The sequence below is a fragment of the Eulemur rufifrons genome, chromosome 18 (genome assembly GCF_041146395.1).
Source record: "Eulemur rufifrons isolate Redbay chromosome 18, OSU_ERuf_1, whole genome shotgun sequence".
NCBI classification, from domain to species: domain Eukaryota; kingdom Metazoa; phylum Chordata; class Mammalia; order Primates; family Lemuridae; genus Eulemur; species Eulemur rufifrons.
Window position 1 is genome coordinate 21,394,319 of NC_091000.1, and position 19,635 is coordinate 21,413,953.

At 36.0% G+C, this 19,635-nt stretch overlaps 2 protein-coding genes and 1 pseudogene across 3 annotated transcripts in view; 1 reads left to right on the plus strand and 2 right to left on the minus strand.

Moving 5' to 3' along the window:
- SCLT1 (sodium channel and clathrin linker 1) overlaps positions 1-2,098 on the minus strand; it is a 129,672-nt gene extending 127,574 nt beyond the window's left edge. Inside the window, exon 1 of the mRNA XM_069493251.1 lies at positions 2,065-2,098. Coding sequence (XP_069349352.1) covers positions 2,065-2,098 — 34 coding nt within the window. The remainder of the gene's footprint in view (positions 1-2,064) is intronic.
- A 3,090-nt stretch (positions 2,099-5,188) lies between these two features.
- On the plus strand, positions 5,189-16,416 carry C18H4orf33 (chromosome 18 C4orf33 homolog). Of its 2 annotated transcripts, none has more exons than XM_069493357.1 (6): positions 5,189-5,221; positions 7,261-7,450; positions 10,931-10,991; positions 13,364-13,415; positions 13,528-13,727; positions 15,727-16,416. In XM_069493357.1, the coding sequence occupies exons 2-6, from the start codon at positions 7,270-7,272 to the stop codon at positions 15,830-15,832; spliced, it is 600 nt and encodes a 199-aa protein (XP_069349458.1). In that variant the 5' UTR covers positions 5,189-5,221; positions 7,261-7,269; the 3' UTR covers positions 15,833-16,416. The 2 variants fall into 2 exon arrangements, with proteins under 2 accessions (XP_069349458.1, XP_069349459.1); XM_069493358.1 differs by lacking the exon at positions 5,189-5,221 and adding an exon at positions 5,472-5,509.
- Positions 16,417-16,658: 242 nt separating this feature from the next.
- LOC138399016 (large ribosomal subunit protein uL30m pseudogene) lies at positions 16,659-17,283 on the minus strand (annotated as a pseudogene).
- Positions 17,284-19,635: the final 2,352 nt, after the last annotated feature.

Consider the following 19,635-nt stretch of genomic DNA (forward strand, 5'->3'; position numbering starts at 1 on the left):
GGGGTTGCCAGATAAGAAATACCTAAACAAATGGCCTTGAGGAAGGCCACCAAATCCAAATGGAACAAAGAGGCAATCAAGACCAATAGAAGTCAATGCAGAGACGGTGTGAGGCAGGTGGGAGGAGGGCAAGCCATCTACCTTTACCTGAGCTGGTGTTCAGGTGGCTCACCTAATGGAGTAACCCACCACCCTAACTGCCATGCAAGGTCCAGTTAAAGAAAAAAGGAGAAGGTCACAAACACCCAACACTCATTCTTATCTCTTCATGCAAACCCTAGCATTCCATGCTCCAATTCTTGAATAAACACAGCTATTTCAAGCCTTTGAACAATTGTTCTGCTGCTTCTGCATGAGATTTCCTTCTGCCACTCCACCTGTCTTCTATGTAACTACCACTCATTTTTCAAGAAATTCAGTTACTATGCTTTGACTGCCTTATTTGGTTCCTCCTAGTATCTGGACCTCAATTTTAACTAAGAATTCTACCTGGCTCATTCTTTTAAAAGTCATAGTTTCTAACTGCCTCTGGTAGCCTCCTAATCCTAGCCAAACCTTTTACCACCTAATTTCTGTCCCACAGATGGTGGCCAGTTAGTTGTCCTTATGGGGTGGGGATATTCCCACCTCAGACCTGAAATAATGCTAATATTAGTGTCATTCTAGTATCATCAATTATTTTAGATAACATATACTACTGTGCACTTAATATGTGCCAGACACTATGCTAAGTGCTTTATTTTCTTCACAACTCCATGGGGGTTATTTTGTTCTTATACTAATTTTTACAAATGAGAAAACTGAGGCACAGAGAAGCTAAGAAACTTGCCCGAGGTTAAACATCTGTAAAGAGGTAAAGCTAGGCAATGAGCTCAGTCAGAGTAAATCCAGAGGCCGAGTTCTTAACCACTCTATAATGCTTCCAAAATGGAACTTAGAACCTTTTTCCTACCTTCCCTGTTGCTCAAGCCAAAAACCCAGGCTGCCCTCTACTTCTTTCTCTCAAATGCCCTGATCTCCAATTTCTTTGCGCCCATCTTAGTTCACTTCTTATCTGGATGATGAAAGTAGTCACCTAAATACACTCTGCTATAATGCATGCTCCTCATAACAACCAGACCGGGCTTTCCAAATCACAATTTGATCATATCACTCTCAACTTCAGTGGTTCCTATAACCTGTGCAATGGTCCAAACTCAGCACACAGAACAAAAGGCCCTTCACCATCCAGGCCCATTCTACCCCTTCAAATCCACTTGCCATTTCCCTATATAAATTTCCATATTCCATTTGAACCCAGCCTTGTTGCAAATCTTTAACAAAGCATATTCCCAATCCCCTCTATGTTGAAAATACTGTTCTATTCGGGACACCTACACAGTTTAGACAATAAAGTTATATTGGCTATTCAAGTTTCAGCCCTTGACTATAGTTGCATAATCTGTAATAGTTAATATTTGTTTAGCACAATGTGTCAGATACCATTCTAAATCCTTCACATATGTTAATGCTCATCTTTAATTATTTCAACAACCCTATGAGGAAACTGAGGAAAAAGAGTTAGCAGTTGCTGTCACTCCACTATATTTATGGAATTCACATATTTCTCTCTATATATTAAATTCGCGGAGGGTAAAACTGTCCTCTTCATCTTTGCAGCAGCTATGCTTCTACAGTACCTGATACATAAGAGAAACAGGAGGGCTCAATAAACATCTTTTAAATGGCCACAGCTGTGCCTTTAGGTTTTAACTGCAGACTTGGAAACTTCCTGGCCAGTAGCCCTCTAATTTCTTCAGTGCACCAGAGGAGCATAACAAGCATGTTTAGTGTCTAGGAGAGTTCCGTGTAAGCCCAAGGAACCTAACAAGTATTTACCAAACGGTCCTGCTTACGTATATATATACACAGCCTCACGTATACCACCAAGCTTTTTCTGCAGCTAACTTCTATTAAGTTTTTACACATTTAAATGTACCCAATAGGCATTCAAAAAATATTCGTTGGTCAAGGATAACATTAAACATCATATATGGACTCTTAATAAAGAAATATGGAGCTTACTTTGCTCTCTCAGCACGTCGATTTCTCTGGCCATTTCGATACAATTTTAGTTTGGAGTCTTCACCACCTTTACCTTCCAGTCGTGCGGGGGCGGCAGCGGCAGCGTGTGTGTGTGGGGGGGGGGGGGGGGGAACTAGGGCAACACTCCGTAGGCTGTTAAGCGCTCGAACGGTGGAATCAGCATCCTACTCACGTGGCGTCAACAGCCCCACCGTGCTTGCTTCTCTCGAGTCCCAGACGAGTTCCTTGCCCAGGCGACCGGCTTCAGATCTCTGGATTACTGGGAACGCTCCAAGTGAATTCTGTTCCACGTTCAACCGAATCCTATCCCGGTGCGAAGCAGCCACGGGTTACAGGCATCCCGCGGGTCACTCGGGGTCTTGTCGGACTACCTAGGAGAGCGCCGAGGGAGCTGGAGGACAGCCTGGTGGCGGCGTCCTTAACAGAGCGGCGGAGGTGAGGGGCGACGCCAGGACGGCTGAGAAGCCCCAGGCCAGCACCAGAAGTCCACTCGGCCCGCCCTGCGACTTTGAAACCGGTGCCCCAGACCGCTCCTTGGAGACGGTGACGCCACCTGCGTCATCACGCGGGCGTTAGCCCTTTCGTCATCGCGCTTCCTAGAGCCCTAGCACGCTATTGGCTGGCTGTCAAGCGATGGGAGGAGCCATGAAAGCCTGGAGGACAAGCGGGCTGAGCCACCCGCTAGGCGCCGAGGGCAAACTGGCGGGCCGGTGTCTCCGGGTGGTGGGGCCCAGCGTCTTTTTTTTTTTTCTTTTAAGAAAATCCCAAAATGTAAACGTGGGTAGGGCATTAAATACATATTTTAAATGTCTTCAGTATCTTTGAGTTATTAATATATTAAGCAATTCTGTACGCAGTAAGGAATGCAGGTTCCTATGGCTGGGGCGGCACCCAGGCAGGCATTTTCAGAGTCCCCCACCAAGGCTGTACCTCTGGAGGATTCCTGGGTGTACTTGGTAATCTCCAGAAGCTAAGTACGATCCTGTCCCTCGTGAGTCTTTAGAGAAAGGAGACAGCTGTTTAAATATTTAACTGTGTGGTAATAAGGCATGTAGTTAGAAGTACTCAAAAGATCTGCAAATTCAGCAGCTATTTCTTCAGAGATAACTGTTTCCTCAAATAGAAGGAAAGAGAAAAGTTACATTTTTTTGCAAGATAAAATAGGTAAAATTTAGATTTGTGGATAGATTACAATAACCATTTTTTAAAATTGATTTTGTCTGGGCTTAAAGCTTAGAGTTTGTTTTTAAACACTTAACATTGGAGGAAATTTCACCACTAGCAATAAAAATGTTAACTTGAAGCTAGCCACTAGTTTTAGTTTATTTAATAGATTGTATTTTTATGAATTGAAGTATCACCACACAGATAAGTCACAGATGCAGCTCAATTTGGCTTTCTGTTTAACAGCTTAAGAAGTTTTGTGGTCCTGTCCTCACAATGTCACATAAAGTAATTTTGGTAAAATGTCTCAAGAAATTTTTAAAATATGTCCAAATGTATCCAGTTAGGTATCTTTGGCCCACTATGGGCCTTACTCCATACGTAAGAGAATGAGAGGGTCCCTTCCTCTAAAAACCAGCTATTAAATATGAATGTGTAGCTAATAACCATTAAAAAAGGTTTCATTTAACTTTGAGTCAGTGAATATTGAACTTGATCTGGTTTTTAGTGTCCGTAGAGAGTTAACACAAAAACTTATCGGAAGGGAAAATTGGTTGTGCAAACTCCAACTCTTTTTGAAGTTCAATGTACAACTCTTTCTTTATAAACTTCTCACTGACTCCCACAACATGCTTGTAATTTCTCCTACATTTGAACCTCCGTATATTGTGATTTTACTTGGCATGAAACAATAAATAGTTATAAACATAACTCTACATTTATACTCAAAGTTGATGAGATATACTGGTGTGAATGAAAGCAAAGAGTACCTTCTGGATATAAATAATGTGTGGTATTTAAATAAATTCATTATCTTAAATGAGAATTTTTATGTCTGCTCTCGAATTATTTGGCTTATATGATCACAGTCAAGGTAAATACATACCATAGTTTTTTGTTTTTGCTTTTTTGTGTGTGTTTGTGGTCATAAGACTTTACTGGTTGAATTTTAATGGAGTATTTCCCAAATAAATTTCATCATGAGAGAACAAAATTATGATGATTCCACTTACCCCTACAGTATCTCCACTAGGGAGAAGAAGCTTTAAATCTTCTCCTGAGTTCTCTATCCAATCCCCCCACCTTAGTACTTCTGTCGTGCTTCCTTCAGCAGTCTTATCATGTGGCTTTGTAGTTTGTTTCCAGGATCCAACATACCTGGAATTCAAAAACGGTTGAATAATTATCTGATAAAAGAATTCAATGAATGTGCATGGGAAGTATCTATTAGCATAAATTGAGTACAAAAACTGAGAAGTGCAAAAGAAAAGTACTTAGTGTGTGTTTAACCATTCTCAAACCACCATTTTATGTTTTTATGTTACTTTTCAGCAATAAAGAAAACCTTTAGAAATCGTATAGATTGAAAATTAGTGACATTTGACTAATATTAATTTATTTGATTTACAGTGAGTATCCAGTACTATGTGCAAACTATCACGAAGAGTACAAAGTTGGAAGTTTAAGCAAGGATCTAAATTGATCACACAGTTGAAAAGTGCCTGAGTTGAGATTTGAACCCAGGCAGTATGGTTCCAATGTCATAATCGTTAACCACTATGTAATATATGCCTCCCAGTTGTATAATAATGTATAACTTGTTTAATATAATTTATAGTTTTTGCTTATATAGCAGCCTTTAGCTGCATTAAATAAATTATTGCTGTACGTGTTCTGTTGCAATCGTAGTGATTTACGGTTGGTTTTCAAATTGTTGCACGGTATTTATATTTCTGAGTTACCCGTCTTTCTTCTAGAAGACCGCTCAAATTTCAGTTGAATGATTAAAAGTCTTCAGATGTTCATCTGTGGCACTTCACCGTTTCTCTTTTCTAGAAAAATCAAGCCTCTGCTTTAGTGTTCCAAGCTCCTCCCCTAGAACGTGTAGGCAGCTGGGCGGAGCCTAAGGCTCAACCCGCTCCCGTCACCACCGCGGACAGAGGAAAGCTGTCTGGTCTGTTTTCTCTCCTTGGTATGCCGTCTTCATTCTGTCATTCCTTGCACCGTCGCCAGGTCTTGTCCTTAGCTTTATCTCTGGAAAGTACAGAAAAGTATTTAACTTTTCAGCTGGCACAGTTTACTCCCGCTTTCAGGCCGACTTCCTCACTTCTCCGTTTCCCTCATAAATGGCCGGGGCCGGGGAAGAGGAACGCAAACTGAAGAGAAATAAATTATTGTAGAAAAACTAAGGAAATTTTTGTGAATAGAGGAATTTGGAAGTTTTCCTTGCAAATCGTTTTGTTGAGAAAATACCTTTAACGTAAGTTTTTTTTGGGGGTTTTTTTTTTTTTTTTTTAACTTTGCGGATTTTTTTTTCCTTCTCCTAGGCTTTTTTTTTTGACGGAGTCTCCCTCTGTTACCTCAGGCTAGAGTGCCCTGGCGTCAGCCTGGCTGACAGCAACCTCAAACTCCTGGGCTCAAGCAATCCTCCTGCCTCAGCCTCCTGAGTAGCTGGGACTACAGGCATGTGCCACCATGCCCGGCTCATTTTTTCTATATATATTTTTAGTTGTCCGTATAATTTCTGTTTTTAGTAGAGACAGGGTCTCACTCTTGCTCAGCCTGGCCTTGAACTGAGCTCAAACGATCCACCCGCCTTGACACAGTGGTAAGCATTTCTTCTGAAGTGCTCTTAACTTTCTACAAATGGGTTGCAATGCCATAGTTATTTAATTTTAGAGGTTATCTAATAAAATTTGCTAGCGTATGGTGAAAATTAGCAAAAGCTACAGAGTTTAGGAAAAGGATTTCAGATATCTAGAATTTCTTATATGACACAGAGGTTGTATATTTGGACTTCCCACTGCTTGGCACAGAGTGGGTTCTCGGTATATGTTCACTGAATTAAATTTATTCAAAATTTAAAACTTTATTGCTTACAGTAAAAATAACATATGAAGGAAGGGGTTCATTCCAAGATTTCAGATAAGAGAAGTTTGGAAGAATCATCAGGTACTAAATGAAGATTATCTTCTAGATAAGACATAAGGCCCAGTGTAATCTGGGGAGTACACCATTCCTGAAATAAAGTTTTCGTTTTCTTGCAGATTCCTCACATGTCTTCATCTAGGAAAACATGGCTGACATTGGTCCAATTTCTAGACCTTGGACAAAGTCTGCTTCATTTGTAATGAGGTTAATAATAGTTCCTCAGCAAGTTTGTAATGAAAGTAAATGAAATAATGTTTATAAAATGTACAATCCATAGCATTCAGCAAAATATAATTTTACTAGTATATGTCCTTCCATTGAATACATAGAAAAACCATTTAAAATGAAAATACTGCCTGTTTCATATGTACTTAGTCTGCTTCAAAGTTTAAATGATAGCAGATTCTGTTCCCATTTTTCAGTTGGTAAGGTGATTAACCAAGCAAGTGGTCATTTAACAGTTGAAATATCAAAAATTGAAAGTGTATACACTGGAACAAAGAAAGACAAAATTCAACCCTACTAACCTTCAAATGGTTGGGAAACTGCCTTCCACCCCACCTCAAAGAAAAGGTTTTTAGCAAAAAGAACAGATGTTAACAGCACTGTTTCTCCTGATTTATGGAGATATTTTTTGTCAAGTTTAATTTTATTGTAGAGATCTTGATTCCCAGAAGATATTAAAAACTCAGACACCTGCACACTTTACAATAAATAAAAGATAAAGTATGACAATATAAACTTATGGTTCTTATGGTTGTAGTTAAGTGTATTGACAATTTCTGCTGCGGACTTAATTACAATTCTTAAAAATGATTTTTATGCCTTTTTTACAAGAGCACTAGAACTGAATCTAGACTTAAAATCTTAAACCTTCTAGGATACAATTACCTATTTTAGACCAGAACTCAAAGTCTATAATTTGCCACAATACGGATGGCCTTTTGACCCCAGGACCGTGTTCTTGTCACTCTGTTGCCTTCCCATCTGCTATTTGACTTTTGAATTTTCATTTCATTTCTTACTAAAGGAAGCATTTGTATATTGTTAAAGAGTTTGTTTTAATATGTTTTTCTTCAGAGTCTTCAGATGGATTTTAAAATTGAACACACTTGGGATGGTTTTCCAGTGAAGCATGAGCCAGTGTTTGTCAGGCTCAATCCAAGTGACAGAGGAGTGATGATGGAAGTTAGTGCTCCATTTTTCAATGATCCTCCAGCCCCACTTGGAGAACCAGGGAAGCCTTTCAATGAACTGTGGGATTATGAAGGTAAGTGGAAGTACTGTATTTTATTGCAAACATAAATCTTCTTATAATAACCTCTCACAGAACTATTGTTTTATCTTGCTGTTAGGAAGTGAGTGCTTCTGAGCAATTTGACATGTGCAGTTTCTGATATTTCCTACCACTCTCTTGTTCTTTTTGTCCATTACCTATGGGACTTCAATTGTATAACTAGAACAGTGAAAAACGGCAATTACAAATCCAGATTGCTATATTGCTGCCATATTTCCTTCCTGTACTTCTATTAATATTACTTATTCTATGAAGAATTCAGCATTCCTGTTTTGTCTTTAAGTATCTTCAAGTTACCACTTTAACTTTATAAACCTTCTTTATGGAAGTTTTGGGGTTGATAGAAACACTGTCAACCTCAACATGAAATGTAGTTTTTACTTTACACTGGCAAGTAATCTCACATATTAAATTAAGGCTAAAAGACATGCTATGAAATTACACCATTTCATATTTGCTCTATGATCCCGTTCTACTGTATCCTAATTAAACTACCAGATTCATCTGTCTGAACTACTCTTCATGATGCATTTCCCCGGATCATAAACAATTACTATCCCTAGGACAAAGTTCAGACCCTTCCTGTAAGCTTTCAGGGTACTCATGAATTGGGCCACTATATTCAACCAAAAGCTCTTTACCCATGTACTTTCTCATTCTTTTCCCCCTGTCTCTATAGCACATAGTTCAAGATATAATTCATGTCCCTATTTTTCAAAGAAGACTTTGATGAATACTAATGTCTATTTTCTTTATACGATTTGTATAGCATACATTTGTCAGTGTTAAAGTTGTCACACGTTATCTTTTATTGATACAGAACTTATATATATCATCTTCCTAATAGTGTATATACCAATGTGACTTATCTACTAGAGGTACTATGGGCACCAGACTTAACAAATCCCAAGCTCAACTCATCGGCTTCTCTCATAAACTGCTAATTGCCCAATCTCAATAAATGATACTAATGATACATCAAATCACCAAATCTAGAAATCATAAGATCTTACCAAGATGTCCTTCTCTCTCTCTCCCCATATTTGGATTTATTTACTAAGTGCTATCAGTTTCACCTCCTAAATGTTTCTCTAACTCAGTACCTCCTATTCATCCCCACCATCCTTGCTGAAGGTTAGGCCTTCATCATCTTTTACCTGGCTTAGGGCAGAGCCTCCTAAATAATCCTTTTGCCCTTAAGCCCCATTCTTCACTTAGCCAGAGTGATCTAAAATGATCTATTTAAAATGAAAATTTAAACTCATCCTTCAGCTATTTGAAAACCTTCTCAGACTCTGTGTCCTCTCAAGATAAGTTTTACCCTTCTTCATATGATCACTATATAATATTTCCTATGACCCAGCCGCTTCTCTCTGCAGCATCACCAGTTCTTCCTACATTGAAAGGTTTGCCTAGTAAGACTGAACTTATTGTAGTTCTTTAAATAAGCCACAATATTTCCTGATTTGTGTACCTTTGATTATACTGCTCTCTCACCTGAGAATGAAGTTTCCATCATTCTTTACCTTGCTCCAACTCATCTTTCAAGATGGAGCTTAGATAGGACTTTCTCCAGGAATCTCTCCCTAAAGCATTTTTTTTGACCTAAGTATCTGTTTTATTTTTTTTTCTACAACCACCTATACATCCTTCTATTTTGGAATTTTTATTAAAATTTTCCACTTATTCTTTGATTAGATTGTGAGCTAATCAGGGTACTCTCAGAATCTGATACACTGTTTAATACAGAGAAGCTGCAAAAATGTTTGTAAGGTGATGATAGAAATTAGAAATCAGAAGGTACATGTGTGTCTGTATATGTGTATATATGGAAAGGGAGAGAGAGAGATTGATTTATTTTTAGGAATTGGTTTACACAGTTGTGGAAGTTGGCAAGTCCAAAATTTGTAAGGTAGGTCAGCAGACCCAGGGAAGAGTTAATACTGTGCTTCAACCATGAAGGCTGTCTGCTGGCAGAACTCTCATAGGGGAAGTCAGTCTTGTTTCCTATTAAAGCTTTTAACTAATTGGTGAGACCCAGTCACATTATGGAGAGTAATTTGCTTTACTAGAAGTCTACTGATTTAAATGTTTATCTCATCTAAAAAAAAATACCTTCACAGAAACAACTAGAATAATATGTGATCAAATATCTGAGTACCATGGCTTAGTCAAGTTGACACATACAATTAACCATTATAGTAGACATTCTGATTTGTCTAGGTAAAAGATTTAGAAAGAGACAATGAGATTCTATGAATTGATGACAAAACTATATATATAAATCTTGGCTATTTTATTTTAAAAATAACACATGAAAAATTAGAAACAAACTATTCATGAAGGATTAGATGAATAAGTTATGACATTCTATAAAAGAACACTATTCAGTCATTAAAAAGAATATGGTATTTATATGCAGGAGAGTTTTTATGTGAAAAAAAGCAAATTGTAGGAATGTATGGTTCCATATTTATTTTTTAAAAATCTGAGCAGGTAAAATAGTTTGTAGAAGCACAGAAAAATTCTGGCATGTTTTAGGCCAAAGGGAGAAGAAAAAGACTTGGACTTTTTACTTTGTATATATTTGTGTTGTTTTAATTATTTACAAGAAAGATGTATTACTTTCATAATTAAATAATGTTTAAAATAGCATATGCTCAGAAAATTCCAGGAAATTATAAAGAAGAAAAGAAAGATCACCTATCTGTATTCCACTAATCACAGATAAGTAGTTTTAACATTTTTGTGCACATTTTGCAGACATCTGGGCACAGGCACACATGCACATTTTAATTTCATGTACATTTGGTTTCTGCTCTTCTGGCTACTTATCAAATATCATGGGTGTCTTCCCATATCAACAGATACTTAACTGGATCTTTGATTTTTTTTCTTTATTTTTCTTTTTCTTTTACTACCGTGATATCAGATGTATCTTTGATTTTAATGGCTGCATTGTATTCCACTGCATGGAATACATAATTTCTATGATTTAACAGTTCTCTTATATAACAGGATATTTATTTATAGAATAAGAGATAATCCTGTATAGTAGGAGATAATCATTTAGATCATTCCCAGCTTTTGAGCAATGCTTTGATGAATAACAGTATACTTATTTCTTTTTCCAATTGTCTGATTATTTTCTTAGGATAAGGAAACTGGCCCAAAATCTGTGTGATAATGTTGATGTTTTTACAACCACACTGGCAGTAGGGTTAATTAATCTTTTTCATTTATGGCAATTTGATATGGGAGAAAATTGATGATGATTTATTTCCTATATATTTCTTTCTCCAGGCAATGTCTATTATCTTTGCTCTTTTTGCTACTGGGGATAGTATTATAACTAAAAATTGTTAATTATATATTGTAAAGGAATAAACAAATTATTTTATTGTTGGGAAGCAAATTAAATTTCTCAGTATGTCATATCTCTGTTTTCAAAAGTTGTGGAAGCGTTTTTCTTGAATGATATAACTGAGCAGTATTTAGAAGTTGAACTTTGTCCGTAAGTATAAAATATTTTTTTAAATCATTACTACATAATTCAAACACAGTATTTTCTAGTTATAAATCATATGGTCATAGTAAAAGCTCATTAATTCCAGCTAACTAGGAAGAATGTTAATCTGAATTATATACTTTTATATAATTCCTTATTTTCAAGTATAATGCGTATATGTAGAATATGTTTAGAATATAGTCATATATTCTAACAAATGTTTGAAAATATGTCAATATTTTTTTAATTCACTGTTTTTTCTAATAAATTTGAAGATAATTTTTTTGCAAAATGGAAAATCATCAGAAAACAAGAATTCTTTTCTTCATTATTTCCTACATAAATTTGCATTGTTATATATTAGCTGTTCAGAAATAAAGGGAGACATTTAGATATAATGAATTGAGCTAGCATATGAAAATGTTTCTTTTAAGAGATTTTTTTTAATGACTAGATTAGACTTTTATGTATTACATAATTATGTATTCATCTATTCTTTCCTTTTTTCATCATGCATTTATTGAGTATAGACTGTGTCAATTCTGTATTCATTGTCACGGATAAAAACTAAATCATACATGGATTTTCTTAGACTCATTAAAAATATTAACTTTGGACTCTCTTTGTTCAGGTTTAACTGTGTCTTGGGAACCTTCTTTACCTGGTTGACAAACCTGTCATCTCACTTATAGCAAATTTTAAATTAGTAAAATGTTTAATAATGAAATCTTTCTTTATATTGCTGTTATTCATTTTACATGCCATTTCAGTGCCTCTCAGTATCTAATATCCAGTAGCCTTTGTTCCTTAGTAGGCTGGTCAGGGAGCTCCAAACAATTGATTTAAATAAGATTTTGAGATATTCTTTTATTTTCCCTTATTTTGGTATTTTGCTAAGTCTAATGTGGAAAATCTAGCTGTTTGCATTACTTTTTAAAGAAGATAACCACATATCTTTTTAACTAATATGACAAAATTTTTTATTGAAAAAATGATTAATTCTCCTAAACTGTCATGAGAGTTAAGAAAATTTCAATTGTTATGTGATTATTTTCACCCTGCAAGTGAGAAAGCTAAGGCAAACATTTATAACTTCTCTAGAGGACAGTAAAGAACTTGGATCTATTAGAATTCTGAAGTTTGACCCTTAGTTTTAATTTTATTAGATGATAATATCAGTTTATTTTCATAAAGTAATGCCGTAACACTGGGCGAAGAGAATAATTGGATTCTCTTTTGTTAAGAAATTACACAGTAACCATTGTGTATAAAATTAATAGATTTTAAAAAGTTACAAACAATCCTCAGAGTAGTTTGGTTTCATATACATCAGGATAGCTAACAATCAAAAATCATGGTTTTGTTTCAGGCAATCAATTCCTGTAGCAGTTAATTAACCTCTAGGAAAGTAACATAAAAAATTGTTGTTTTAATTTGCAAAAATTTTTACTCCTTCTAGGATGTATTCCTAAGTCTGAATGGTAAAAAAATAATCAGAAGACTTTTAAATAGAAAATAATACTTGTCTTCTGCTAGAATAGTTTACTCAAGAAATCCTTCCTGAAAAGCTCACTAAAGGCCATCTATGTAGAAATGTTTAAGATATAGTCTTTTCCAGAGCCAATAAATTTGCTTCATGTAAATACATGAAATCCTTTGATTCTTACTGACCTGGCTAATCCCAGTTATGCACTATTGTTAGAGTTTCCTTGTGAGAATATTTTGTGTTTCTTTTTGAAAATGTGACACTGGTGCCTGAACTAATGGTACAAAGCAGGAAAACACAAGAGGCAGACAAGTTGAGGATAGTTGTGTGAGAAAATAGATACACATCAAAACCTTTAGCCTGTTGACTAGTTTTAGACAGTCAATGTTTTGCATTTTCTGTCTTCCTAATGAGCTTCAAGATAGTTTTTGTTTGTTGGTTTTTGTTTTTTACAGAAAAGACCTTTAGTAAAGTTGTTGAATTCAGACTTGTAAATTCGTGCCAGCTTTCTTTAAAGTACTTTAGTTTTTGAAACTGGTTTTACAGTAAACTCCAAATAACATGATATCCCCCTGACCCTTTCTCATACTTTGTGTCATCTAACTGAATGAAGCATTTTATATAATTTCTTATTTAAAGAATATAAAAAGCAATCTAAGCACCTGAAGCTTTATACATTTGATGAAAATTGTCCAGAAAATGATAAAACCAAAGATGTCATTTCTAAGTAATTGAACACACTGGCTCTTCCTATAATTATCAAATATTAATATTGCATCTTTTAATTATTTGGGAATTTATTTAAAAGCACATATATTCCAGATATGAAGAATAGTAAAGAAAATAATATTTGTTTCTTTCAAACACTCATGAGAAATCTTAATTTTGACAGCCATGGACAGCATTTAGTGCTTTTACTTTCTGGAAGAAGAAATGTATGGAAAGTAAGTAAATAAAAATATGAGACAATATCCTTAAGTATACAGGTGATACATATATTTATATGTTTAAAGTCTAAGTCTGATTTTACCTTTTGTGTTCCACATGTTTCTATAGCAAGAACTTGCCTTATCCTTCAGAGTGTCCAGAGGAGAGACAAAATGGGAAGGCAAAGCTTATCTTCCTTGGAGTTATTTTCCACCCAATGTGACAAAATTCAATTCATTTGCAATTCATGGATCAAAAAATAAACGAAGTTATGAAGCTCTTTACCCTGTACCTCAGCATGAACTGCAACAGGGACAAAAACCTGATTTGTAAGTAGAAAAATGAATGAAGAGATGTTCCAACTATAAAAGTTTTTTGGAAATTAATTCTTGGTAGGGAAGTAGTCAAAGAAGATGAGGTATGTGTCCAAGAACCTGATAGAGTCCTATGTTCCCTAATGGTCCTCAGAAAATACTTGATAGATTAACTTTGGACTGACATAATCTCTCTCACTACTGCCAGTAGAGCCCTTATTTTTCTAGAGTGGTATGAGAAAAGTCTTGTTTAGTGAGTGTTAAAACAGCTAATACAGAGGTATGGTTGCAAATTCATTTATAATCCCTTTCAGAGCTAAATGGCCAGAGGCATCAGTGTTTCCTGGTGTGAACAAAGGGTTAATAAATCCTTTCCCCTGCTGCAAGAGAAGCTGATCTTCAGTTATCTCTTTAGTTCTCTTCTCCTGGTAACCTCATAAGAATAAAAATGTCAACCATGTTTGTAGGCAACATTGCTTATGATAAAAATGATTCCTCATTGGTTTACATCTGGACTGAGAGTAATTTTGAGTGAAGTATAAATACATGATGGAGACAGCATGACTTTGGGATTCCCCTTTATAGTCATGTTCCCTGTGGGGACTCTGGAAGCTATGCCTATGGAATTATTATAAGAAATATTGGCTCCTATGGGGCAGCAGGTGTTTAAGGCAAGATTTCTCATATACTTTCCCAATTTGAGTCTTGTTTCTTTGCACTTGAAGCTGCCACCTAGGGAGAATAGAGCTCCTGGCCAGCCTTAGGAGTGCTATGGACTGCTGCAAGGACTACTCCCTTGGGGAGGAAAGCCAGATGCTGTCCTGGGGCAAGCTATGATTCCTGCTCTAAATCTCTATGAGTTTACTCAGCCTACCTGAGACAGTCTGGTGAATCTGAGTGTTGAGAAGAGCCTAACAGATACATCCTGGTGTGCATTGCACCACGTAGACTGATATTCCTGCCTTTTTACCCTTGGAATGTGCTACACAGTTCTCCTTTCCCAGTTTACCTTCTTCCTATCATGCTCTTACTTCACTCTACTTGACCTTCATCTCTTCTGTCATATTTATTTTGCCTGACACACTTTCCCCTTTTCTTTTTGCCTTTCACCCCAGTCCTGACCCTTTCTACCTAGGCTCCTTCTCTCTTCCTTTCTCTTACCCTTCATGGTTGCTTCTTTAACCTCTTACTCTGGGATTGACAGTTGTGACTCAACAAACACTAGTTCATCCTGGTCAGGGAGGCAGAATGAGATAAAAGTCTAGTTGTAACTAACTCAGGGCCCTCATACCAAGATGGCACGTCTCTCTGGCTCTTCATCGGCTAATACCTTCCTATATTCAGACTCCTCATTCATTCATTATTGGAGACATACCCTAGGTGGAAGTATGATTATACATTGGCAAGGCCCGCTCCAGGGCATTCTGAATTCTTATAGAGTGGAGTTCCACTGCGGCATGTTAGCTAAGACTTTCTCTCTTCATTAACCCACAAGAGAAAGCTTCATAACAGTAAATGGTTTTTCTGGAAAGAAAAGAACTAGGATTAACACTCTTTTACATTAACCTCTCTTGCTTTGGCAAAGAAGGGAAATAAGTCTATCCTCTAATCTATAGAGCTGGAACTTTTAAAAACAATTGCTTGTATGACTGACATAAATTATTTCAAAGTTTGAATAGAAAAACATGTGCAAGAGTACAATATGATTTGTTTAAAGCCAGATAGAGTAAGTCAGGTTTTGAGGGTTAATTTTTATTTCTCCCTTCAGCTGTGAGGGACCTGTTTGCCGAATTGAAAGGAGAGTGCTTTGAGATGTGGGCGAATGTTTTCAGAACTGAGTGTTTGATAGCTAGAGTGAGAAAATTGTACATATAGAATACATCTTACCTTTGGTATTTCTTAAAATAGAATGTTGTCCTATCACAGATGTGACAAAATAAACAGCCCCTCAAGACAGCTATTTCACAAATGCATAATTCATTTCAATTCCCACCTTCTTTTTCTTTGCTTTTAGCCATCGCCTAGAATACTTCAGACCTTTCAATTTTAACACGCTGCTTGGAGAAGAATGGAAACAACCAGAATCAGACCTATGGCTAATAGAGAAACCTGATGTATAGGAGTATAGTAGATAACTATATCAATCATTTCTTCTCTTTACCTGTTGGGGAAGCAAATAATAGGTATCAGTCTTTTTTGAGACTCCATGAACACATTTCAACAACAAATAGTTTCATAGAGGTCACTGAAAATATAATAGTTGTGGTAAATTGTATATGATTAATAAAATAGAAGGTTTGTAGATGATTTTCATTTGTAAAGTTAAAATATTTCTCAGAGTCACTTAGTCTAGGAGCCATGGTGAAAATGGGTTCTACTTTCTGCCTTGAATCACCATTACCTCAGATATCCCTGATTCTGTCACCAAAGGCATTACTTCTCTTCCCACTTCCCTGAACCTCAGCCAGCTTGAGATTGGGACATCTTATTTGCACATTTTGAATTCCATGTAATACACGATAACTTTTGCCTAGGATTCTGCTGTCCATTATTGAAATTGGTAGAAAATAATGACCTATTTCAGTTGAACAGGAGATCCATATCTGTTAAGACATCATTAAGATACCTGAGTTATTTAACCAGCTGTTTTTCCTGTTGTGTGACATTTTTACGACGTAGAAAGGAATGGAATGAAGTAGTCTTGAATTCAGGCAACAGACTCTGCTTTCATTTACAAATAAATGACATTTTCTTAATGCTGTTAAACAAGTTGTCAAAATGTCTTCATTTTATTTTGTAAGCATCAAAGATTCCTAGTCTAGAATTTTCTTTTTCTTTCTTTTCTTTCTTTTTTTTTTTTTTTGGTATTTTAAATATATTTTAATGAAAACATTCTCATTTTAAATAAAAATGACTTGCATTTTTAAATCTAAAGCTACTCTGGCATTAGGAATTAATTGTTTTCCGCTCAACAGGTTTCAGATGCCACTGCACTACTAATTCCCCAGTGCTCTTGAGGCACGTGTTAGACGTCTTCCTCTGTTGGAAGTCCCTGTGGCAACTTCAGTGGCTTGATTCTTATCAAATGTTTAACCACTTTCAGTTTTGCATTCACTGACGGGATGTTCTTGTGAACTTGAGGGGTATGTGCTTTTTTGTAATCCAAGCATCTTTATTATATCTTTTTCCCAATATGAACGTCTTTTTGTACTTTTTATTCTGGTAACAATATGCAGTTTATGAGGGTTCTGTGGATCCCTGCCATACTTTTCATGATCTTCAGGTGAAGGCTAAAACACTTTATCTGGAATTCTTGACTTGGTAAATTTGTGACGAATCCAGTGTGTACAAATCAGAGATTCTGCACCTTTTGTCACAGTCTGTATGTAGTCTGCCTAAGGGCCTCTGAACTACTTTACACAAAATCCCTGCCATAAGTGTAGTGATTTATTCACTTTAGCGGATGATGTTAATAAAAGGGGAAGCTGGGTGTAGCATATATAGCAACTCTGCATTATGTTCACAACTTTTCTGGAAATATTGAATTTCCCTTCCCAAGCCGTCCAGGCTCAGCGGCTTCGCCCTTGAGCTCCAAGAGTTAGAGTTCAACAAGCTGCGTGGCCTTAGATCCTCAGAATTGGGAAACAGGATCCCACCGGCCAGTGGTTTTTCCGGAACCAATAAGATGGGATCCAGGGCAGTCCCAGTTAGGTCGCTGTAACCTGCCAACTCAGAACAGAACAGGGAAAATCAATCAGCATCTGTAGAGGGTTCCCAGATACATACTCCTGGTGAAAAATGCAATACTTTCTTTCGTCCACTCCTAGGATTTTCAAATTTTAAGTTATAATATTTCAGAGCTTGAAGCCAGTAGATCATCTATGAACTTCTCCACCAAGCCTGCTTCTCTAGCATTCTTAACTCAGAGATAAGCAGCCTTGTAGAAGATGAAGCTTTATTGTTTATAGAAATACCTAGCTTTCTACTCAACAATATGCTTCCTCTTCTTCTTCTTCTTTACTAACAGAAATTGAATTTTTAGAGGCTCTCCTCAAAAACTGCATTTTTCCTTTGCAGATATAAATGTTTATTAAACAGTTCAGGTCAATGAGATATAAGTATACAGTATTAGTCAGGATTTCAAGAAAGCTACTGTAAAGATGAAAGACTCATCTGCCATATACCTTTTGTCCTTTGCCCTTTTCCTTATTTTTTCATGAATTACAGAATTGATACTTGAAGTAGCACACTAGCTGTGTTGTGACAATGAGGAGACAACCCAGGATAGCTAAGTAGGAAGACAAAGGAGCCAAGGTTTCAAATATCACAATAGAGTAATATATCTATACTGCCTACCTACAGATTTCTGCATACATGAGAAAAACTTCCTAATTTGTATGTACCACTTTTTAAAAAATAAATGTTTTTATTATATGCAGCCAAATGCAATTCCTAATATATTATTCCTTTAGTTTTAGTGGAAAATGTAAGCTATATTCCACCTAAGATCAAAAACAAGGCAAGAATGTCCACACTCAATACTTTCATTCAACATTGTATTAGAAGTTATAACCACTGCAATGAAGGAATAATTAGAAGTAAAAGACAAATATTACAAAGAAAGAATTAAAAATATTTACAGATGTATTATTTACATTTGAAATGATTATAGTTTGTAGAAATCCAAAGGAATATACAACAAATTTTTAGAACTAAAAATGAATTTAACAAAGTTGTGGGATACAAGGTCACTATATAAAAATACATCAATTATATTTCAATACATTATAAATAAAAATTTTGAAAATAAAATTTAAGACTCAAAGCCATTTATAATAGCATCAAAAACATGAAATAACCGGGACTAAACCAAAACGTACAAAACCTCTATAATGATTAGATTAGAATCAATATTATTAAAATTTCCCCAAATTGATTCAGTACAATCCCGGTTAAACATCCCAGAAAACTTCTTCTGGAGGGCTAGAAATTGACAAGCTGATTCAGATTTTTTATGGAAATGCAAAGAACATCAATCAAATAGCCAAAACAACTTTGAAAAAGAACAAGGTTGGAGGACTTACGCTGCCTGACTTCAAGACTTATTATTAAACTTCAGTAATGAAGACAGTGTGACATCAACATAAATGTAAACAATTATCTCAATGGAACAGAAGAGGAAAACAAGAAAGAGGCTCACATATATGCAGCCAGTTGATTTTTGACAGTGATGTCAATGCATTTAAAAAGGGAAAGGATAGTTTTTCAACAAATGGTGTTGGAATATGAAAAATGGTTTGGTATTTTAATAGGGATTGCACTGAATCTGTAGATCACTTTGGGTAGTATAGACATTTTAGCAATGTTGATTCTGCTGACCTATGAGCATGGTATCTGGGAAAATTGGATAGCCACATGTAGGAGACTGAAACATGATTCACACTTTTCCCCTCTCACAAAAATCAACTCATGGTGGATAACAGACCTAAACCTAAGGCATGAAACTGTAAGAATTCTAGAAGAAAATGTTAAAAAAACTGATAGACATTGGCCTAGGCAAAGAATTTATGAGGAAGACCCAAATGCAATCACAGCAACAACCAAAATAAATAAATGGGACCTGATCAAATTAAAAAGCTTCTGTACAGCCAAGGAAACTATCACGAGAGCAAACAGACAGCCTACAGGATGGGAGACAATATTTGCATGCTACACATCCAATGAAGGGCTGATAACTAGAATCTATATAGAACTCAGGAAAATCAACAAGAAAAAAATCAACCCTATCAAAAAGTGGGCAAAGGACATGAACAGAAACTTTTCAAAAGAAGATAGACTAATGGCCAACAAACATGAAAAAATACTCAATATCTCTAATCATCAGGGAAATATAAATCAAAACCATGATGAGATATCTCTTACC

Bases quoted from the DNA above. Each gene is read 5' to 3' on its own strand.
- C18H4orf33 (XM_069493357.1), top strand. From the start codon at position 7,270: ATGGATTTTAAAATTGAACACACTTGGGATGGTTTTCCAGTGAAGCAT. The intron at 10,992-13,363 runs GTAAGTATAAAA...TAATTTTGACAG, and splicing joins TTAGAAGTTGAACTTTGTCC to CCATGGACAGCATTTAGTGC. The intron at 13,416-13,527 runs GTAAGTAAATAA...ATGTTTCTATAG, and splicing joins GAAGAAGAAATGTATGGAAA to CAAGAACTTGCCTTATCCTT.